The sequence below is a fragment of the Lissotriton vulgaris genome, chromosome 6 (assembly GCF_964263255.1).
Source record: "Lissotriton vulgaris chromosome 6, aLisVul1.2, whole genome shotgun sequence".
Lineage (NCBI taxonomy): Eukaryota > Metazoa > Chordata > Amphibia > Caudata > Salamandridae > Lissotriton > Lissotriton vulgaris.
The window spans coordinates 36,256,910-36,280,927 of NC_141694.1; the positions used below are offsets into that span (position 1 = coordinate 36,256,910).

Genomic DNA, 24,018 nt, shown 5'->3' on the forward strand with positions numbered 1-24,018 from the left:
ACTATTTGCTCTAATTTTCCTCTTGTGGTGAGGCCGAGTCCGGTCGCTTGGTCGAATCACTTTCCCATATTCTTTTCATGGGATATTAAGCATCTTGCCTGACCAGCTAACTGTCACTGCCACCCTTCTACTAGGAAATTGGACCCCGTGCAGCTTAGTAGCTCTCTGGCGGCCTCCCGGCCCTCCCTTCTGGGGGACCTGGAGGAAAATCTGACACAGTTTGCTGACTGGATTACAAGCTTGGTCACCACTCTGTCGGCTCCGTTTCAGCCTAGGCTGAGGAGAGAGTCCCCCTCCAAGCCTTGGTTCACGCCTGAGCTTAAGACTTTGAAACATGCGTGCAAATCGTTGGAGAGAGTCTGGCGCTCTAGGGGCTATGGTTCTACGGATAAACATGCCCTACAAGCCAAACAGAAACTCTACTATACGGCTATTGGAATGGCCAAAGGCCAGTATTATTCTGCTTGCATTGACCGGGTCAATAACAATTCAAGAGAAATCTTTGCCATTGTGCAGAACTTCTTAGCCCCTAGTGCTCAGGTGGCGGGGGCTCCGATTTCGGAAACTTGGTGTAATACTTTGGCCAAATATTTCAAGGACAAAATAACTAGTATCCAAGAGACTTTTTCAACTTCTTCTAGGAAGCTTATAGGGGGGCTGCTGGCGGGCCGATGGCAGCTTCTGCCTCCATGTTTCCCACTTTTAGAGCGGTCAACCTGCCTAGTTCTCTCAGGATCCTCAAGGCACTAAAGTCGGGTACACCCAATGACCCGTGTGCTGCCAGGCTTCTGTCGGATGTGGCTGATACCATTAATGCAGAAGTGAATTTAATGGTTAACCAGTCACTTCGAGAGGTGCATGTTCCAATGTTATGGAAGCAGGCGCTTATTCTTCCTCTCCTTAAAAAGCTGTCTCTTAATCCTCTGCTTCCTGAGAACTACTGCCCTATTTCGCTCCTACCAAGTTTGGCCAGGGTATGCAAAAAAGTGGCCACTTACCCAACTAGGTTGAGACATTTGGCTTGCTCCATCCGGCACAATCTGGCTTCCGTGCTTTGTATAGCACGAAGTCAGCTCTGTTAGAGGTGACAGAGGCGATTTGGGAGTGTTCGGATGGCGGCGGGAGAGCAGCATTGGTTATGCTAGATCTCTCGGCGGCATTCAACACTGTACCCCACTCCTTGCTCCTTGATCGTTTGTCAGAGATAGGTATCTCTGGCTCAGCCTAGTTGTGGATCAGGTCCTTCTTGGAAGGTCGGTCACAGCGGGTCTGGCTCCCTCCGTGTGCCTCTGAGCTGATGCAGCTTACCACAGGGGTCATCACTTAGCCCCTTGCTTTTTAACATCTATGTGACTCCGCTGGTTTATCTTGCGGAGTCATTAGGGGCTAAAGTGATGGCATATGCTGACCACACCCAGCTTTTGTTCTCCTGGAGCAAGGAGGATGATTCAGTAGTGGCGGCCCAACACTGTTTGTCCTCCGTTTTTCAGTGGCTGGCCAATGCTCAGCTGAAATGCAATGAAGGAAAATGGGAAGTGCTTCTTTATGGCTCCTTCACTTCGGACTTTAAAGAAAAGCTTTGGCCTCCCGGCTTTCCCCGTCCAACGGCGAACAAAGGCGCCGCAAAAAATCTTGATGTCTGGTTCGATGAAAACTTGAATTTCTCCACACAAGTAAAGAAGCTGGCTGGCTGGCACCTGCTTTGAAAATCCTGAGGAAGTTTCTTCCACTTCTGCCAGGTAGTGCCAGAGAAACTGTGGTCCGTGCTGTCATCTTGTCCCGATTGGACTATGCAGGTAGGCAGTCCGGGTTTTCTCACCAATTTGTTCAAAACTCGGCGGCCAGACTTCTTCTGGGATTGGCATCAAGGCATAGTGTGCGCTGCTATTTGCGGCCCTTGCATTGGGTTCCAGTCGAATCACGTTTGAAATTCAAGATGCTGACTATCGCACATAGGGCCCTTTATGGGCTTGGTCTCATTTACTTGCAGAAGAGGTTAGTTTTTTACACACCAGGAAGACAGCTGCGCTCGTCTGCCCAGCGGCTGTTACGGACCCCCAGGTTTAACCACCAAAGACTTGGTGGGAACTTATTTGTGCGCAAAGCCAGTTTGGCTTGGAACACGCTGCCCTTGGCTCTTCGGTGCATCCAGGACCCTTTGCTCTTTAAGAAGAAACGAAAACGTAGCTTTTTTAGTCCCTGATTTGTGCACATTGGTTCTTTCCTGAAGCTAGCGCCGGGACACTTTCGAGTAGCTGTGCGCTGTATAAATTAAATATAACATAACATAACATTTTTAAATGGTCATACCTGGGAGGACTTCGAGATTTTCCTCCCAGGGCAAAACTGAACATGTCTAGAGTTTGCAAAGCCAAATGGGGCGGCCGTTCCTTCTCAGTGGCGGCCGCCAAACTTTGGAATACTCTACCCTCCTCGATCTCCCTGGTGGAACCCCTTCCAGTAGTAAAAAAACTACTGAAGACCTGGATTTTCTCAGTTTAGTCAGCAGCCTCTCCTTCTCCTCTCCTCTTCCCGTCCTCTCAGCGCATTGGCACCCTCGGGTTTTAGTGCGCTTTATAAATCCCTATACTATCCTAAAAGTTTTATCAGGAACTTAAACGGTTTCACGGTGAGGCAAAGGCTGAGAGGGCAATGAAGGCGCCCACAAAGGGCCAGGTTGTGCTATGAAGGTGCCCACAGTAAACCAGTGCGGTAGGATGGCCCTGACAGAAGGGCGGGTGCATTAGGAAGGTGTCCACAGGAGCAGTAGTGTTGCAAGACCTGCTAAGACAGTAAACATTTTGTCATTTCTCCACTGTGTGGCTAGCTCTAAAGGAGACACAGATCTGATGTATTTAGAAGTTGCTAAACTGGGGTGACGGATATTGCCCCAAAATGTTAGTATTTCTTTAAGGCGAGTCCCTGAGCATTATTAGTATGTTCTTTGTTTTGTTTCCTCTTTTCACCCCATCGTTGAATGTGATCGATACCCATGTGCAGTGCAGTATCTCCAAGTTTCACTGCTGCCCGCATCTGGCTGAAACTAGTGTGCGAGTTATTGCACTGCTCCTGTTTATAGACGGCTTACTTTAACTAGTATCGTTCTCCATATTGCACATTTTGTGTTTGTGCAGTGAGCAAGGGAGAACTTTCACAGGGCCAGAGATTCGGAAATATGATTCATGATTGTTTACAAGCGGCACAATGTGTGTGGCTGGTGCTTCATATAATGTAGTGTGGTAATGTTTTTAGAAGGGATTCCTCAGATCCATTTCGATTGGAAAAGAGCTTTGGCATTTGTGCTCTTTATGGTGACGGTTTCAGACTCTGGCAGAGAAGCTGGAGAAGGGCCTTTCTTTCTTGCTATTTTTTGTTCCCTGTTTGGCATTATTTTCTGTCGCATCCTATAAAAACATTTTGACTCGATAACATTAAAGGAAGGCTGTAGACCCAATGGGTCTACAGCTGGAACTAGAGAGCGGATTTTGGGCATTTGAGTGAAAGAGTTGATGCCAAGAATCACTAACATGAGTAGGATCCACCGGGGCTACCCACTAGATATTTGGACAATCCAGGAAGTCAGTTCCAGGTTGGAGTGACCATGGGAGCCGAGGTTTTGTGGATTTAGTGTAGTCACTGGTTGGGATTAGCAAAGAACTGATGGATGGAAACCTTTGAATTAATGGTAATCACAGGCAGTTACTCTGGACTGCATCCCATTACAGACAGGAACGAGCCTTGATTATGGCAGCAAACATTCCATTACTTCCGTTTCATTTTTTAATTGACTTCCATTACTGAACAATAAGCTTGCGAAGCTCTGTCTTGATCGTTGCATTATCTCCCCACTTACAATATTCTCCAGATAAGGATTTTTCATAAATTCACATTCTTGAATCATGCCGTTGTTCGGCTTGGAGTACCACACTAGCATCTCAATAGCAGTTCTGTGTTAATGTAATCCTAAGGCCTGAAACAACTGTTTAGTAGCCTAGTCGCATCATTTGTCAAGAATAAGCATGGGCGGAAAATCCGTTCCGCTCGCGGATTTTGCGGATTTTCGGTATATTCGCAATCCGCAAGATTCGCGAATTTCCCGCAAAATCCGCTAACGGAACTGATTGGGTCAAAAGTTCAAGCTTACTTTTGTAACTCTTTTAGAATGGCGCCGGCAAGCTGCCAGCGCCATTCTAAAATAGTTACAAAAGTCAGCTTCAACAGGAAGCTCTAATAGATAAAGTAAAGCAGGTGGTGCTCAAATTCAGTTACACAATCATTAATCACCCCAAACTTGGGGTGATTAATGATTGTGTAACTTAATTTGACCAACTGGAGCACCTGCTTTACTTGATCTATTAGTGCTTCCTATTGAAGCTATTTCTAGCTATTTTAGAATGGCGCTGGCAGCTTGCCGGCGCCATTCTAAGTGGGGCTGAGGGCAGAAGGGCACAAAAGTGGGACAGAGGGCAGACGGGGACAAAAAATGAGTGGGGCAGAAGGGCACAGAAACGAGTGGTACAGAGGGCAGATGGGCATAAAAAACGAGAGGGTGGCAGTGGTTAGGCAGGCAAAAAAAAAACCTCGCGAAATTGCAAAGCGCCTCGCGAACACCCGCGAACACGCAAAGCGCCTCGCGAACACCCGCGAACACGCAAAAACAAAAAAATCCGCGAATTCGCTAATTTTGCGTATTGCCAATTCGCGAATTCGCAAAATTCGCCCATGCTTAGTCAAGAACAAAACGCCAGCCAGTCAGAGGCAAACAGCCTGATGACCACACCCTGAGGGGCTATCATCCTTCAGATTTCTACTGCACATCATGTGTGACAGGAGTCCTCGAAGCTCTGCTCATTTCCTTACATAAATTACTTTTCTTTCAACTTCAGTTTTTGCTTTTCACTGAAGATCTCTTCACATTTGTCTGGGAAAAGGCAGTGTCTGGGACATTTAAAACAAATTCTTCAGACTTGTAGTAACTGTGGCAAGAAAGATTACACTCGTTTGGAGTGCTGCTCCTGCTTTTCGTTCTTCTCCGGCAACTTCGCCACACCTCGCGGCCCCCGCTCCGCGGGAGCCGCTCGTAGGCAAAGACTTTGGTATCTGTGGACTTAGCCTCCTGTCCCTCGACGTGCATTGAGCACCAACGCGGCTTCAGGAACCAACAGCTGACCAGCAAGGGCAGAGGCGGGACTGCGAGGACCAGCGTGCCTAGCGGCGCGGATCGGCCGCAGCTGGTCCTCTTCCCGCCCCCTCCTCCCAATAAAATCTGAACGGAGTGAGTGCGCCTTGGGTCCCTACCTGTTTGGAGTGCTGCTCCTGCTTTTCGTTCTTCTCCGGCCACTTCGCCACGCCTCGCGGCCCCCGCTCCGCGGGGGCCGCTCGTAGGCAAAGACTTTGGTATCTGTGGACTTAGCCTCCTGTCCCTCGACGTGCATTGAGCACCAACGCGGCTTCAGGAACCAACAGCTGACCAGCAATGGCAGAGGCGGGACTGCGAGGACCAGCGTGCCTAGCGGCGCGGATCGGCCGCAGCTGGTCCTCTTCCCGCCCCTTTCACTTGACCTCTCCTTAGATAAGCTGTGGCAACAACGCGCACGCGGGACGCGCGCGGGGCTAAGGCCGGGGCGAAGACCGGGCGAAGACCGGGCAAAGAGCGGGCCGTTTAAGGCCGTTCAAGGACGGCAGAGGACGGCCCTGGCCCTGAACCCCTGCATCTTCGCCCTTAATCCATCAGCAAGGTAGGCGGCACTGATTTCTAACTTTTCTATAAACATATAGTGGCCGCCTCCTAGCCCTATCACGTACCGCTTTTCTGAGGCCCCATTTTGCATCTGGCCCAGCACCACAGATGTCAACTATGCGCAATAGAACTAGAAGCTGTACTAAAAAAGCCATGGGGGTAGCACAAGTGACTGGTCCTATAGATCTTTTTATCTCACGGGTGAATGAGACCATCGATAAAAGTATTGTATTGCTGGAAAAAAGAGTCTCCCTGGACCTCATGAACGCTAAGCGCTCTTCCTTGGGCTCTCTCGCAAACGCAAATTCACCCTCCCAACAAGCCTTGAATAATTGTTCCCTACCCCTACCCTTGACTACCGCTGGCACAGTCACAGTACCGAATGCTGTCGATTTGTCAGTCACCCAATCTGACTCGGACCCGTCCTTTGTTGATCTTGAGGCTACCCCAGATCTAGAAGCCTGTCAGACATCTGAAGAGACGGAGCCAAGCCTAGATGGGCAAATGGATAAAGTAACACCTCCTGTACCTATCGACTCTGGGGGAAGGGTTATTATTCCTACAAAGGTAGCGTCCAAGACTAAGTCTAAGGAAAAACCCAAAGCTAAAGCCAGGAACCACAACTTGATATCGCCTACTCCGCACCTGGCGCCAGGCATACCCTGTTGGGTTGAAAACATGGTAACAGATCTCAAACAGGACCTTGAGGCCACAATAGCAGCACAAATAAAGCCTCTAATCTCCAAACTTGACAGACTCACGTCGTTAATAAATTCGAAATGGCCCAATAAGATGAATGGGCCTGGGTCTGTCCAGTCACAAGGGATTAAAGAAACGCTTCCCAAGCTTTCACCTTGCGTCAAGCTCCCTAAAGATGCACCTAACAAAGCAAAAATACCATCAGTCACCATGGATCAAGCCGTACTACACTTGTCCCAAGTAGGGAATAATTCTGCTCAACCCCCACTCCTATCTACTCCGAAGGCGGTGGGTCTTACTTCGACCTTGCAACAATCAGCTGGTGGAAGTAAAACTACCATCTTACAAGCGAAAGATCTCACAGGAAAGCCTACTAACCCTGCAGCTCCTCACTCTACAAACAAGCCCGAAGGCTCTAAGCAAAAGCAGGCACGTTTTAAGTCAATTAGCCTGCCACCGGAAGTCTCTCCTTTTGTGGTTGTGCTGACAGCCGTTCCCCCACTGAAGGAGGGAGTAAAAGAAACCTTTGTAGAGCTAAGAAACAAATGTGCCCAGTGGCTTCAATTACACAAACCTTTACCTAACAATATGAGTGGTGAAATTCTTACTGTGCGTAGAGGGGACTGGGTGGGCAGGAGTAAGAAAACAATACCAGGGGATGTAATCACAGTTAACTTTAGAGATATAGGGGCTGCCAGTTACATATGTAACACACCCAACAGTGATCCTACTACCCAAATCAACCCACTCCCCTTGTCTTACTTCCTTCCCATGCCGCCAAGACTAAATCCCCATCGTCTTGCTTTTCCAAATAATAGAGGGCCTGTGTATCCCCCGCAACATACCACTAAACACTGGCAACAGCCATCACATTTCTCATCTTTATTCCCACACCATGCTAGCCTTCAGTGGCAACAACCTTTCCAGCACCCACCACCCCTATACCAGTCTGCTCAGCAGTGGCAGCAATCCCTTCAGCCCCCACTACCTGCTAACCACCAGTGGCAACAGCCATGGCAGGATTTGCCCCCTTCTTTTGACCCCTCATATTCACAATTCGCCCATCCAAATAGGTACTGTGTGTTAGATGAGGTAGACTGACTCAATTTTATGGAAGGTCCAGATACAAATCTCGCTACCACCAATAATGATATGGAGGATGTTCCGCCAGCCACATCCTTCCCCATATGCCCCGAATCTCCAACAGTGACACCCCCAATATCACTTCCCCACACATTAACTAGGGACAGTGTAGACCCACCAAATTCTAAAATTATTGTCATCCCCGACGGTGATCCAACACATGGCGAGATAAAAATCCTTAGTTGGAACCTTGCGGGGATCTCTAGGAAATTAGGCCTCCCGGAGTGGAACGTCCTGATTGACGCCCACAAGATTTGTGTATTCCAAGAGACCTGGATCACCGAGCCACTGCACCGTGTCGGGTTTGTCACATTCTTTACACCAGCAGTAAAACCTAAGGCAGGGAAGGGGCGGCCATCAGGGGGGCTCATCATCTGGGTAAGCATTTCGCTCAACTGTCGGATAACCATAAAGAAGGCAGGAAACCCAGATATCCTTGGTATCTCTCTATCGGGCCAACGTGGGGGACTACTTGTAGATCTCTACGATGTCTACGCTAGAGGTTCTAAAAATGGGTGCATCTCACCAACTGTAGCGGAGCTTGAGGCCCAACTAGGGGACCAAAGCGAACCTGGCCATATTATAATAGCAGGAGATTTTAACTGCACATATGAGCCACTCCCCCTAGAAGGAATACCTGATTTAGGAGAAGAGGACAGTAGGTGGGGCATTCCCACCCTCTCTTTTCCACCCATTAAACGCTGGACTCGCAGTGCAATACAGCTCAATGCACTTACCTTAGAGTTTGGATTAAGAGCAGCCAATGGCCGCACACGTTCTGACCAGATGGGTGCCCCAACGTTCAACAGAGTTGGTCACTCCACCAGGGGTGTGGAATTTATTAAAATATCGACTTGTCCATGGGGCAGGTTGCGTCATAAATCTACTTGTCCTGTAACAAAATCCACTAGTCCCTTTAGTGCCATGCAGTTCGGTGACAAATTATGGCAGCAATCTCCTTATATATGAGCTCTTATATAGCCTCTTGGATTATGCCAGGGCTTATACCATAGTAGTGTTTGAATACTAGCAATCCCTTTATGTTGCTACGTTTCTGCAGATCTAAATACTGGGACTGAAGGTGGTGGTAAGCAATCGTTCCAGGGTTGGAATGCCCTTTTGGGTCTGTGCAAACCTACTAACTTGCATGTTTTAAGGGTGTTCAGCAACTCTTCTCTAATATTTCTCCATACTGAGAAATGTTGGAAATTTACTCCTGATAATGGCGAGTGTAAACCTTCTTCCAGAGTTGGGGAAACAGTGGTTGGAGGGAAAATGAACTTGCAAACAATCAGGTTTTCGCATGAGCAAATCTACAAATGCATATTTGCTCATGCTAAAATTCAGTTTTCAAATATTTTTAGGTGTACAATTTCTTGCCCTACTACTGTAAATTCTTGTGAATTTACGAAAGCCATATAGCTGCACTTATTTCAAGGACATATAACAAGGGTGCACTTTTGAGACTCTTTAATAATTGGGCCACTAATTTAGTCTGGCGTTAACCATGACCTTTTGTGTTTATTAAAATTGTCTCTCTCTCTCTGTATCGGCTGGCTTCACTGTGAGTGACCGCATTCTGCACCTTTCACAAGGAGCATATCGGTACACAAAGTGTTTTGTTCAGCGCCAATAACTAATGTGGCAGTGCGTGCTTTTTTTCGACCAAAAACAATTTTTGCTTTTGACAATGTTTGTTATAATGGTGAGGGCCCGGCAGATCTCACATCAATAAGGTTTTACAAAAACCATGCCAAAACAAGTCACGCATTGCCAAAACTAAAAAGCTGACCACTAATTTCAGACCTACTGGCTTTGGCAATGCTTGTTTATTTTTATGTTTCCCATAATCTTATTGAAACTGGTTACACTGATTTTCCAAAATGAATATTTTTGGTAAATACTAGCATGCATCAGCACATTTTACTAAATGATGCTGCAAAGAAATGGTACCTGAAAACGTACAGTAGTTTAGAAAAATGTTTTGTTCCCCTACTTTCATTTTTTTAGAAACATTTTATATTGAACACAAAGGATCATTAATCTTGCTTCCAAGCTTCTGCAAATATTTGCATCTAATCAGAGAGCATTCTGCCAGCAATATGCATAGCCTCAAATTGCTAAACTTTGAAACCATGTGTGCACACTTCTATACTGGAACCACTGTCAGTATTGCAGTCAGAATTTACATTTACTTACAGCGCTCACCCTAATAATAAAGGGTTTAAATTAATGAACCATAAATACAAGTTTGAACAGCATTAAAAAATACACACACAAATTAACTTAACTGCAGGCATTGCCCTTCCCTGACCCTTAATGTGGCACTGCAAACTGGCAGCCAAAGGGTTTGTGCTGCAGGGGTTGGGCCTACTTGTCCCAAGGACAAAATACACATTAAAACTTGTTGCCCTTGACCCCAAACAATATGTCCTGGGCGTCGGGCTATAGGAATTCCACATCCCTGCTCCACAAGGATAGACTATATTCTGTTGGACCGGGGGCTCTGGAGTTCGGTCATCGATATGGTTGTTATTCCTACCATAGAGAGTGATTATAACTCACTTTCCCTAACCCTAATGAATTTTTGGTCCACTGGAGCGCCGCTAGCACCACCGAGCTGCCCACAGGAGATTACTGTCTCCTCTTGTGGAAGACGCCTTAAGTGGAATAAAATCTTGTGCAATACTGATAAACTGTCCACTATAGAAGAGGTGATTAAAGGTACACAAGATGAAATCAGCTCCATAGATTTACTTATGGCAGCAGATAAGGTAACAACTATCTATGAAGTAGCCATAAAAACTATAGGGGACCTTTTTTGGGTAAAAGGGACTATAGGGAAATCCAAACCTCTAACCAAACCCAAAGGCAGACACGACTGGTACTCTGCATCATGCAGAAAGGCCAAGGCACGTCTAATTGAGGCAGTTAAAGGGAAGTCCCCCTTATCAATTCAAATAGCTAGAAGGGAACATAAAAAGGTCTTGTGGTTAGCCAAAAGGGAGTGGGAAGATGCCTACTGGCTAACCCTTAAAGAAGCCAGCTTGAAAAAAGACTCCAAATGTTTTTGGGACATTTTAAGGGCACGTAACAGACCAGACAGTGATCTGCTAACCTGCAACATCCCAAGCCAGGTGTGGGAGGATCACTTCTCTAAACTCTACTCCTGTCACGACGGCTCCAACGGGAGAGGGCCTGCCATATCCCCGCCTACCACTAACTATGTATTTTGCCCCAGCGACTTCGACTTTACGCTAAAGGAAGTGAAATACGCAATAAGCTCTATCATTCCACAAAAAGCGGCCGGACCTGATGGGATTCCCGGGGATCTGCTAAAATCCGATAGCGCCAAATGGGGTAAATTGATTCACTCCCTCCTTGTTGCCATCTGTAGGGGTGCCCCTATTCCCTCATCGTGGAAGGGGGCGGAGGTGGTCCCCATCCATAAGAAAGGTTCGAGGGATGACCCATCTAACTATAGGCCGATCAGCTTGCTAGATACCAGCCAAAAAGTTGTCGGCAAAGTCCTGTTACTCAGAATCCTCAACTGGGTAGAAGAAAATAAAATCCTTTCCGACTTCCAGGCGGGTTTTAGAGTGGGCACTGGAACGATTGAGCAAGCATTCAGGCTCATGATGGTATATTGGAAGGTTGTGGTGATAGGCAAGGGCAGTCTTTATCTCGCATTTATCGATTTAAAGACTGCCTTTGACCTCGTACCTAGGGACCTATTATGGAAAGTACTGGCTGACATGGGGTTGCCACATTATCTACTATCCCTATTAGTCAGACTACACCAGGACAGCTTTGCCCAAGTTAGGTGGGGCCCTGGAGGGGAGAAAACGGGCAGTATTCCGGTAGAGAGAGGAGTTCGCCAGGGATGTGTTCTGGCTCCCACCCTTTTCTCTCTCTACATCAATGGGGTGGTCGAGCATCTCCTTAAACATCCATCTGACGAGCCATCCCTGGCTGGCGAACATATACCGACCCTCCTCTTCGCGGATGATACGCTTTTAATCTCCAAAACCCCAATGGGACTCCAGAGACTTTTGGATGATTTCCAATCATTTTGTACCGATCGAGGCCTGGTTATAAATACAAACAAAACGAAGTACCTTGTCCTCAATCCACCGAAACAACATGTGCGTTCCCCCACCCTAAACGCTGAGCTCCTGGAAAGGGTGAAAGTCTTCGATTACCTTGGGATACGCCTTTCGGACAAAATGGACTGGACGCCACACCTAGACAAAATGCTGTTGAGCCACAAAAGGATTACAGGCGCCATTTTGAGAGAGCAACGTTCCAGTACAACAAGGCCTATATGAACAGCCCTTGAGATTTATACAGCTAAAGGTGTTAGCTCTGCCCTCTATGGAGCGGAACTTTGGGGCTTTTCGTCCACCGACGCTCTGCAAAGATCTGAGAACAAATTTTGCAGAGAAATAATGTCCCTTCCACAAGGCACCCCGACACTTCCTTTATTCATGGACCTTGGCTGTACCCAGATTGGCGAAATTGCGAAATTTCGCCCGTTACTACTATGGGCCCGTATTTGGCGGGTAGAAGAACTAAGTGGATATGCCAGAGGCCTTAAAGAAATTATGTCATCATCAAGCTGGCACAAAATCAAATGGCTAAAAGACATGAAAAGCCTATTAACCAAATTGGGCCAACTTGAATCATGGCTAAGTAGAACTTCACCCCCAAAGCAAACACTTAAAAAGCTTTATTGGGACTGGATTTGTTCTCAAAGACACTCTAGCACATCCCTAGGCAGGCTAACAGAGGACTTTCTGATGTTCAAAGACTGTCCCAGGCGGGAACTATACCTGGATACAATTGGAAAACCCTTTGATAGGGCCTTGTATTTCAGATTTAGAACGGGAACCTTACCACTTAACACCTTCACTAAAAGATGGAAATCTTGTATAGAAATGTCTGATCTATGCCCATCGTGCCTTGCTAAACCGGAGACATTAGCACATTTTTTGTTTGTCTGCAGCGAATATGCTACTCCAAGGAGGGTCTGGCTCAAAAACCTATGCCGGCAGCTGGGGACTAGGAGTCATGATGTGGCAATCAGGATACTTATTTCGGACAGTAACGTACCCTATGCTTGTGCCCTAGCCAAATTTCTATCCTGGGCCTGGGCTATTCGAGCCAAAAAGCTAAAACAATCTGTTTAATTCTTTTTTAGAAAAACTTCTTAAACTGGGAATGCTGCTATAATTGTTCTACCCTTATAATTTAACAAATTAGCTGGCTATGTTTAACTGAACATACATTTTTTGAAACTATTGTTTGGAACAGAGATATAGAATCTTTTTAAAATTGTACTTAACTGTAATTTTTTATACATTGATCTGCTTTTATGATAATGACTTTTATCGAAATAAAGCTTTTTGACTTTGATTACACTCGGAAGACCCTCATAAGGAGTGTGTTTATTGTTTCTACTCTAACCACAAAACTAAGGAGTGCACAATATGCTGCACCTCAACTAAAACCTTAAAAGATAAAGAAGGAAGCCATTAATATGTCTACAGAAAAATCAAATATAAGGAAACACCATCTTAAACAACAACAGGTATAATCAGAGAAGAGTCCATCTAAATCTTTGCGTTCTGAACAATTGCCCTTAAAAGAACCTCGTAAAAAGGTTCCAAGGAACTCCAGAGACGAAAGTCCAATTTTTGTGGAGATAATTCATATTTGGAGGTCCAAACCTAAACCGGCTTCTGAACCATTGATGCCAAAGTAAAAGACTTCTCAGAATCTTACTGAAGACTCGTTAACGATGAGACCTTCATCATCAGGACCATCAATGACCATACCTTTGACAAAGATGTTGTAGATGGCGGTGTGGCAAAACTCGAGTAGTAATGTGAGCAACCATGAAAGAAACAGTAGTGCTAGAGGCACTCTTATGGTTTAAAACCACTTGATGAACTTTGACTAGCATGATTTAAAAAATGTTTTGGGTGTTTTACTTTACAACAGCCTGAATGTATGTCTTGCATATGCCTTTTTCCCTTGAAGGTTTCTTCCATGTAATCTTGCAGTCTTAAAGTGGGACCTGTCACAGAATAGAACAGCCTTGCCAAGAATAGAACGTGTGGGATGTACATTTGAAAGCATGAGAGAGAGAGAGGTGTGGAATGTACTTTTTGGTCTCAAAGTGCAGTGGTGCTCAAATGTGCATTATGTTGTACATTGGCTGATGAAGTGTGTGGTGTTATAGGCAGTGGTGCACAAATGTGCATTGTGGTGAACACAAGATGTTCTTACTATTGGCTTTGACATGCCCTCATGTCATCTTGATTTCGGACTCTGTATTGTTTGAGCATTTGTATGCGCAGAGGTAGGCCCCCGATTACTGAAAGTTGTTTGGCTTATTCACGTTTAAGGTTGCTTTGTTTTTGGAGAGGAGATTGTTGAATGAACTGTCAGAGGCTTTCGTAAGCTTCGTTAAGATAAAGTCTGGAACATGTGAGAATGCAGAGGGAACGTGCGAACTCTTTTTACCTTTGGAATGCTTGCATGGAAGGTGGACAGACAATTCCAGTAAGTTTCCTTGGCTCAGAGGGAAGGTCTCTTGAACCTTCTAGTGTGTTTTTAAACTATAAAGCCAGGGGCTTGTTGACTTAGAGAACGGGATTGTTTGAGCCTGAACGGTGGACGCATCTTCAGTGCAGAAGTACCCGGTTTTGCTAAGACTCTTGTCCCCAGCTGTGAATCCCCCAGTCTGGAGTGGGTCAATATGAAGCTTTCAGCCGGCGATGTATCTTGTTTTTGATTAGTGCCATTGTTATGCATGGCTGTCTGTGTGTGCACCTTCCGTTTCCAATGGCTATAATCATCTGAGGTGTTATTATTGAGTATTGACTTTGTGATGTGTGAGGGAGCTTGAGTGCGCACATTCACCTGATGTATTTAGTGTATATATCTTTCTGATTATTTGCAGGACATTATTATCCATTGCTTTTGTTTATTATTATTCATGCATTTAACTGTTGCATTTGCCAAGTGTGTTATTATTGCATATGTATATATAGATATCTTTATATACATTTTACAAAGTGAAATTCCTCTCCAGGGGGTTTAGTGTAATGTTCATTGCTTCGTTGTGTTTGAGCCACCGTGTGGGAGAGTGGTATTTTGTATTAGCTGACTAAGTACGAAGCAAGACAGCAACTATTACATTTTCTTCGACAAAAGCTTCTACATAGTTGACAACTGTTGCACTATCATCAACTATCTCATTGATGTTAATTCTTTTCTCCACCGTCGGCGACACCATCGATGATGAAAAACACCCCTCTCCAAAATCTCAAAAGAAGCCTAAGATTCTACTGGTATGGGAGAAAAGCACCACAACTTCTCGGTTTCTAGAAGATGCATCTGATCTAATTCCAGAACAAACCTGCCCTAGTAAAGCATCGATCCAAGGGCTCTGAAGATGGGGAAGTGTTTGGGTCAGCTTATAGCCTCACTTAAACTAATGTAAAATGTCAGGACTCGGATGATGATGGTTATGGCAATAATTCATTCTCAATATTTATATGACAGACAGAAATCCCTGCATCCAGAATTCCTTACCAAACTTTTCAGGAATATCAAGTGATTTTACACTGTGAACAGTAGTTGTGAGTAAACCTACTAAAGTCTTCAGCCGTGCAGCTTACACACTGTGTTGAATGTCTCTTTTCTTCCCTGCTACACGAGCCTTTGAGCAACAGCTCTGATACAACAACTGTCCCCCCTCCTTTGGGGAAAGCCTTCACCAGAAGGTTCACATGAATAATTTACAAGAAATGGAACAAGGAAAAAAATGTATTCTTGAAAATGTTGTCGTTTTGCTCATGCCCCCACCCTCAGAGTGAATCCACTTCACTGCCCTGATGCTTGACCATATTGTACATTTCAGAACCGGAAAAAAAGTTTATCATTATTGATTTTAGACCGAAATATTGCTGACAAGTTGCTGTATGTTCTGTAGGCTATTAGCAACAAGAGGGCTGTTGGAGCCACTGGATTTTATCAACATTGTGTTCTCGTTCAGTTTATTTTCTTTCCTTGTGCTGTTCTGTCACCATAAATGTTACAAGTGTTCATCCCATGTGGGGGTCGCTACATGTTCTAGAAGAGGATTCACTGTGGTGACTCTGACGCGATAACGAGATTCTCTCGATAAATACTGCAATCACAAACCATGCTGGTGATGTAGATCTCAAAGACTTGCTTTCATGTACTGGGACATATATGGAGCCCTGATGTACACACTCGTCATGCAGCTGATGCATCAGTAAACCAAGTCGTGGACTCGGGACTCGTTGTCCCACGTCCCATAAACAACGTGTCCCTTGAATATCCTCCTGTGCTCTGATTGTTCACCCAAACTTCCAATGTGGAATCAGTGAAGGGCTGTTCACTCACCCCCCTATACCTTGTGAGATCCCAGGGCTGCTGGCTGCTGGCACTGTCACGGTCACCTGAAGAACCGCTTCACGAGGCGTGAATGGAATAGAGCCCCGAATCACTGACCAATAGGAACTCACTCCCTAAGGCACTCATTCTCCTTTTCCAGTTCAAATGTGGCTAGGAGGAGGGAGAGAACTATAGGAGAATGGTGCCAAAGGGTAAAAACTGAAATGGAAGAGAACCTGCAAGAGTGAGATAAAAGCAGGCCTTGTAAGGTAGTGGAACTCCCAAATGAAACACTGGCTTCACGGTTCAAAGCTCCCAAGGTAAGTGAGGTATCTGAGGAGTGACCTAGGAGACGACAGCCTAGCCGGAGTCGGGAGAGGGGCCGAGGAGGCAGTTAGGGCGGAACTGCTAAGGCACTGTTTTCGGTACTTCCACGTTGTAGCAGAATTATGTTGGAAGGCAGGCTGTAGTAACACCTACTGTTTACAGCGCTCAGAAACATCAAACACTTAAGTGTTCTGCATTTTCTTATTTCTGTCTTGCTTTTATGATGTTTAGATCTTGTTTACTCTCCACTGGAGCACCACATATCACTCCTAAATACTTCTGTTCTTCTTCCCATAGGTACATACGAATTGTTGGGACGCATAACACCGTGAACAAGGTTTTCCACCTCGTGGCTTTTGAGTGCACATTCACTCACAAAACCTTCACTCTGGAAAAGGGCCTTATTGGTGAGTGACAACAACTTTCATTTCCTTTGCAGTGGCCCTTTTGACAAACAACTCTTTTTGATTCTTACCCTAATTGTGCCGTTTGTTTAAACAATATATTCAGCTTTTCTCAACATACAAATCTCTGTAGTCCGCTCATCTCTAGCAGGAGGCTGGCTTTTTTCTGTACTAGTGGAAAATCATCATAACTCCTTACCCTTTAAAGTGTATGCAGGGCAATTTCACTCCAGGATTGGTTCAAATCATCTTTGTTTCGGCAGAGATATACTGATTTGCTAAATCTGTAAATATTCTTGGTTCATTCTCGCATGCTCCAGGAAACCACATTTTTTGTGACCATTCTGCTCTATAAAGATCCCAGAGTGATGCATATTTGTAAGCCACAGACCTGGACAGTTGGGTAAAAGAATTGTGTATCTCAATTTGTAAAATCTGTTTATTGGTTTTCGTTTAAGGAACAAAAAAAGTCAGTGACATACACAAAATCACAAAATAGCATCACTGTTGACCCCAAGAAAAGGGAGTGCATGACTCCGTACGGCATAAGAGACCAGTTGCATAGTAACATCTAAAGAAGTAAAGCACAATAATGAAGAGAAAATATTGACAGCAAGACTGTGCATAAACAGGTTCCACACAAGTAAAATGGGGTGTAACAAAAAGAGGACAAATGAAATAAAAGGAAAATGTGGGACTGTGTATTAATGGAGTGCCACTGTTTTGCCCGCCTGCCTAGGCGGGCGCCGCCCATTTTAGAGATTGAATGATGTGAGTGATATATGACTGAGTGACCGCTGGCTTGAGTGTGTGAGAAATCAATGGCATTGACGCGCACAATTACTGCGAGGAGGAATGGGCTCCCTAAGCGCTTGACAGCTTAGCAGCTTGCTCCCGAGCCAGAGCCGCATCCTACGAATCCGCATTGCTGTCGCCCAGCAGGGCCCAGTATTGCGTCCCAATTGGCCACCAGCGGGAGTCTGCGGAGACCCAGTAGATCTCCCCTATGCAGGGCAATGCTTTCCGCCTTGGCCCATGTAAAAAAAAGAGCTCCGTAATGCCAGAGTGCGTGGGGTCTCGGGGTATTTCCATCTCCTGGTGATCAGGCCATTGGCCGTAGCCAGGCCCAGATACAGGAAGCCGGATGTGACCTTATGTTTTTTACTTATGACAAAGAGATGCAAAATGTCGGATTCCCTGCGGAAGGGGGTGGCTCGCCCGGAACAGCATGCAAGGGCGCCGGCCACCTTGGTCCAGTATCCACCGAGGGCAGGACAGTGCCGTAACATATGTAGGAGGTCAGCATCAACCATCTGGCAGCGAGGGCTGGCAGTGTCTGTGCAATGGAAATATTTGTTGATTTTAGCTGGGGTGAGATACGCTCTGTGTAAAACAACAAATTGGATCTGGCGGAAGCACTGATTGCGGGGTATGTGAGTGGGACTCTCCAGTCAGTGAAGGGGCGTTCCAGGTCCACCTCCCAGTGGAGCTTCAGAGGATCGAATGAGACTGCATCATGTTGTCTAATGGAGGCGACAAACCATCGAATGAGATGTCCACCAGTACCCATCACATGTAAGTACTAAATCATGAGATGCGTGGAAAGTTCAGTGGTCAAGTCACCCCAGCGAACCTCAAGGGCCGTTATAAGAGAATGATAAAGCAGGAAGCAGCCCGGGTGTAGCTCGGCCTCTGAAACAAGCGTGGTGTATGGTATAAGGTGCCCAATGTCTTCTGCCCCACAGTTGTGTAGCTCAGTCACCGTGGTGACCTGTGCCCCTCTGGGTGTTCCCTGAAGTGGTATGGAGGGGCGTATGGTGTTGTGCAGCAGGCAACAAAGAGGCTTCTGCTGTAGCATTTGTATGCAACTCTAAGCAACAGGGAGTCTATGACACCGGACTTTGAACAAGGGTAAAACAGGTGAAGCAGGGTAGTGTGTGATAGGGGGGCTTAGTGTAGCTGTGTCTGAGAGATGGCAATAGGCCAGCCATCTGTGCGTCAAGATAGTAGTCCTCCAAGTTAGGAGCTGCAAGGCCGCCCTGGTCCATGGGTAAGTAGAGCTTCTTAATGGATACATGGTGGCGAGAGGTGTCCCAGATAAAATCTCTGAGCATTTTCTCCAATCCAGTAATGAAAGGAGGGGAACCATAGAGAGGCAAATTGGTAAAGTAATAGAGGAGCCGAGAAAGGATCACCATCTTTGTGAAAGCAATCCTACCCATGACAGATAATGGGAAAGTCCCCCAAAAGGTGAGCTGAGCATGAACAGACGACGTCACCCTGCCCAGGTTTCCGTTGAAAAGGTCAGTTTTGCATCGGTAAATGTGTACGCCCAAGTATCTGAAGGAGTCATTGTACCACGTTACATGGCTCCCATTAAGGGTGTAGAAAGGGTCTTAAGAGGATTCTGCAAAGGGGTAAAGGGGGACTCTGCCGCATGGACGTGCTGTCCTAACACATCAGCATATGACTTCAGGGTGTGAGCTAGCGAGGGTGGAACAGCGTGCATGTTTGTCACAAACAGCAGTATATCATCTGCATACAGCTATATTGTGTGGGTTCCATCTCTTAGAGGTATTCCCACATCCACCTGGGTACGTATGTATTCTGCCAGAGGCTCCATTGCCATAGGGGACAGCCCTGCCTAGTTCCACGACCTAGAGCGATGGGTGCGGAAATGCAGGGACCTATTTTCACACAAACGGTCTGATGTTTATAGAGTAGCATGACCATGTTTATGAAAGAGGGTTCATAACCTAACGTGCGCAGAATCGAGAAGAGGAAATCTCATTCAAGGAATCAAAAGCCTTCTTGAGGTCTAAAACCAGGCATCCCGAGAGTGGCCAGCGGAACAATGCATACGTTGCAACTGTAAAAAAGGGACGACGAAAATTGAGAGAGGTGCTACGAGCGGGGATAAACCTATTCTGGTCCGGGTGGACCAGAGGTGAGGGGGGTGAGGTGGTCCCCCAATATATTCGCCAAGATTTTGTAATCTGCATTTAGAATAGCTAAAGGTCTGTAGAAGCCCATGGCTATGGGGTCTTTGCCCGGCTTCAACAAGGAGACCAAGATGGCAGAGCGCAGCGAAGCCGGTAGCAAATAGCATTCTAAAGCTGAAGTATAGAGGGCATGGAGATGTGGGACTAGTGCATCAGCATCCATCTTGTAAATTCAGTAGGGAGCCCATCTGGTCCCGGCGCCTTAACCGTTGCTAGTGATGTGAGAGCGTTGTGCACCTCATCAATGGTGATAGGAGACTCTAAGTGCCATGTATTGGTCGAGGGAGATTGTGGGCAGATAAATCGGGCCCAAGAAGGCGCTGATCTTCAAACGGTCCCTGTGAGCTGTAGACTTGCTGAGTAGTGGCTGGTCATGGCCGTATGGATATCAAACTGCAACTGTTTGCAGATATTCCAAGTGAGGCCTAAACAACGCCCCCTGATCGTGACCTTGAAGCCCTCCCACTCGACCAATGGGTAACCCGTGGAACCAGCATTGAGTGCAAAATAGCCTGAGATCGCTGAGCCCAGGAAACCGTAAAAAGCTTGGTCCGTTAACGCCGCTGGTTGAAGTTGCCCTCTGTCCCAGCTAAGCCTCAGGAGTTGGGGGATTATGATTGGAATGTGTGCGGCCCAGGTATTCCAATTCATATATTAAGGGAAGTAGGGAAGGAGATCCGAGTATACGGTCCAAGCGAACATGAAGCTCATGGACTGGCAAGTAGTAGGAGTAGATGCGGACGTCAGGGTTGCGGGAGTGCCATAGATCCATCATGGACCAGTGATCAAGCCATGTGTGCAGGGCTTGAGCGTTGGATGTCACAGAGGTGCAAGTCAGTGGGGGGGAAGGAGCAGTCCAGAGAGACATCGAGACAGAATTGAAATCACCCCCTGAAATCCAAGGCAGGCCCTCCAGCAAGCCAGTACTCTAGAAAGTATGCACAGGAAGGAGGTTTTGGTCTACATTGGGAGCACAGATCGAACCAATAAGGAGGGGCTGGCTGTTTAGCGTACATCTACTAAATACATATCTGCCCTCTGTGTCAACCTCAACCTCCTCCACTTCACAGCAAACCCCCTCCCTCACCCATATCAGAGCACCTCTCTCTTGGAGAAATAATCAATGCTATACATAAGCCCCCGTGAGCGGCTGCACAGCCTCTCCACCTCGAGAGAAGTCAGATGCGTCTCCTGGAGTAGAGCAATGCCTGTGGACCTACGTTGTAGGTTGTGCATAGATAGAGTACATGCACAAGGGGGGTGGAGGGAATCCCCTCACGTTCCAGCTGATGACATTAATGTTGGCCATAAGGGATGGTAACAGTGTCTGGGATCAGTCAGCGGTATGATACTGCGAGGGAAGAGCGGAGAGGTGGGCAGCATCTCAGTGAATGCAACAGCAACTATTTGGGAAGGATATAACAAACTGGCTTTATAATGTGTAACTTCATAAGAGCACACTCGCAACAGGAGTTGACCCAAACTGGGAAGCCCAACCATGGCAACAAATGCCAGGTGACTATGGCTGAGGGTGTGTGTGATGCCGAAGTCACACACCTATCCCCTAATGATGGATTGAGCAAATGGGAGAGGTATCCTAAACTATTATCATGGTACGACCCTGTACAACGCTAGGATAGGCCGTAAAACAGAGCTCGGCCGGCTCCAGCACAGCCTGCAGCATTACCTCGTATCCCCCCCAGTCACCCCGACGCAGCATCACAATGGCTGGCTGCATGCCAGGGTACAGTGCAGGAGGAGGAGGCGATCAACTCACCCACTGGGGAATTATACAGACATAGCAATCAAATTATATTGTTCGACGTCTGGGGGTGACAACAGGGGGAAAGGGTGAGTCCTGGTCCCCAGACCACACCTGTAGCAAGTCCTCCTCGCTGAGTAATTTAGGTGGTAAAAGTCCTGGTTCAGAAGTAAGCTTTGTGCTGTGGAGTGTTGCCACCACATGTAGCGCCACCTGGCGCTTGGATAGAATCTGCTCGGGGTCCGGGGCCCCATCCGCGGCTGTGAGCTGCCCTTTCCGCTCCTGTGGCGACAGTGTCTGGTGCATCTGGGCGCCAGAGTGGCCTCCGCAGACACAGGTGCCGTGGCGAGGCCCCCCTCCCCCTCCAGCCAGTCCCAAACATCGGAGGGAGCGTCAAAAGAAGTGTGTAGTACCTTCCTTCACCTCCCTCAGTTGGGCTGGAAACAATAAAGAATGTTTTACGTTAAGGTCCCGGAGCTGGTGCTTAACTGCGGCGAAAGAGCCAGGGTTAATTTGAACTTGAGCAGTGTAGTCCAGGAAGAACATGATGGAAGCGTTCTGAACAGTAACTCCCAACAGCTTCCTGACTTCTCTGAGGATCATGTCTGTCTCTAAAATGTAACAGACGGAAGAGGAGGGGTCGCAGACTTGGCTCCAGGCAGAGGCCTCTGAGCTGAGACCATATGTACACGCTCCACCACAAATTGAGAAGACCGGGCCAGCCAGCGTTCAGTGTGAGCAATCGGGTCACGGCCCTCTGCGCCCTTTGGCAGCCCCACCACGTGTACATTGTTGTGACGCGAGCGACCCTCAATGTCGTTCAACTTGTCCTCCAAGGTGCATACCGGTCTAAGAGATCCTGTAACCTGGCTGTGTGGTTGCGAGACTGGGGGTGCAAGCCCGTAAGCCTAAGTTCGGTCTCGCGCACTTGTCAGCAAGTTTTTGGTGGTCTGCTTTCAACAGCGTAAAGTCTGACACCACCTTGTCCATTTTTTCCTCCAATGTTGTGCGCGTCTGATTTAGCATCGATCCAATCTTCGCCACGGCCGCAAGAACTGAGTCGGCTTGGCCTAGAGGGCAGGTGGTAGAGGATCAGGAGGCCCCTCTCCGCCCGCCGGCATCCCATCTTAGGATTCCTGATACGCTGTGGCGTGAGGAGTGGTGGAGCGGAGGCAGCCAATGACCAGTTGTTGCACAGTGGCATATAGTAGGCAAGTATGCAAGGGGCGAGATCAGTTGCCTCAGTGAAGTGTATCGTGGGAGGCCAGGGAATTTTGGCGGGGAAAAAGAGCAACTATTCCAGCCAGCTCACTTGGCGGTGGAGCGTATGCCCCTTAAGGAATGCCCCAGATGAGTTGGGGGGTTTAATGGCACCAATAATGGTGGTCAGTGGTTGTATGCAGGGAAGACACCCAGTGGCAGCTTTGGCACCGAAGGTCGTGGCATCCAGAGGGATGAGGCGGGGGGGGAGCGAACTAGGTCTGACTCGACCCCCCAGAACATCCCCCCCTCCAAGGCAACGAGCAGCCTGATCTCACTTGCCAATCGTGAGGGCGGGAGAAGCCCGGGCGGTGAGGAGGAGATAGCGCGGCCTGCAGGTAGGACTGCTAGATAGTCAAGTGGGCAATAGGTGGGAGGCTTACCCTTAAGTAGTCACCAGGATTGCCTCCAGCATCCACCAATGCACGGGAAGGGGATCACAGCCGACACCAGGACAGGCCCACAGTAACTCGTTATGCTCGGAGGGACAGCTGGCTACGTCCTTGTCGGACAAGTGCCTACCCTTTTTTGTTTAGATGTGCCACAGGCCCGGACAGTACCCACGTCCAGGACTGACCCAAGGATATGCAGTAGAGGCAGGGCTTTAAGTGGGCTGGGTCTCACCGGTGCAGAGCACCAGCAGCTTTTTAAAGGGGGGCTCGAAACTGGTCTCTATCAGGCTCTGTTTTGTGCCCTGGCACAGGCGTCCATTATTTCCGGATTACAGTGACAGCAGGCACGTCCATGTGCGTGTGCTCACACTGCTCACTTACGGCATGAGTTCATTCCAGGTGAGCGTTGTAAGGGAAGGGAAATCCTTTAAAGAGAGTCATTTTCCCTCTGGATTTCCCTTCATTTTTTGAAACTCAGTAGGAGCAACATTGTTGCGGTGTCACCAGGGCTTTAAGTGGAAGCTTTTTCGATATTATATACAAGCCATAGTTGCTGCCCATTTATCTTATGCAAATAACAACCACTGACAAAGCCAATTGTCCTGACATGTTGACTGAATGATGTTACTCGTTGTATCACATATCTGAATGCAATGACAGAAACAGCAAAATAAAAGTCGGGCTGCACTCTATGCTAAGCACAGATTTTTAGCTTAAGTGTTTTATTCAAGCCACGCCCTTAATTACATTGACCATTGAAATTGCTTATAATCCAGCGTGCCTGCTTGTCGGCGGTCGGCCCCCTTTTTGTTCGTGATTTTGAGATACCGGGAGCGTAGAGCTATTTATCTTGTGTCTC

The 24,018-nt window shown here is 47.2% G+C and overlaps 1 protein-coding gene across 2 annotated transcripts in view; it reads left to right on the plus strand.

Moving 5' to 3' along the window:
- The window catches only part of BTBD9 (BTB domain containing 9), a 980,923-nt gene that overhangs the window by 609,516 nt on the left and 347,389 nt on the right, over positions 1 to 24,018 (plus strand). For both annotated transcript variants that reach the window (XM_086925891.1, XM_086925890.1), the window contains one exon: positions 16,637 to 16,746. In XM_086925891.1, the coding sequence (XP_086782017.1) occupies positions 16,637 to 16,746 (110 nt within the window). The remainder of the gene's footprint in view (positions 1 to 16,636; positions 16,747 to 24,018) is intronic.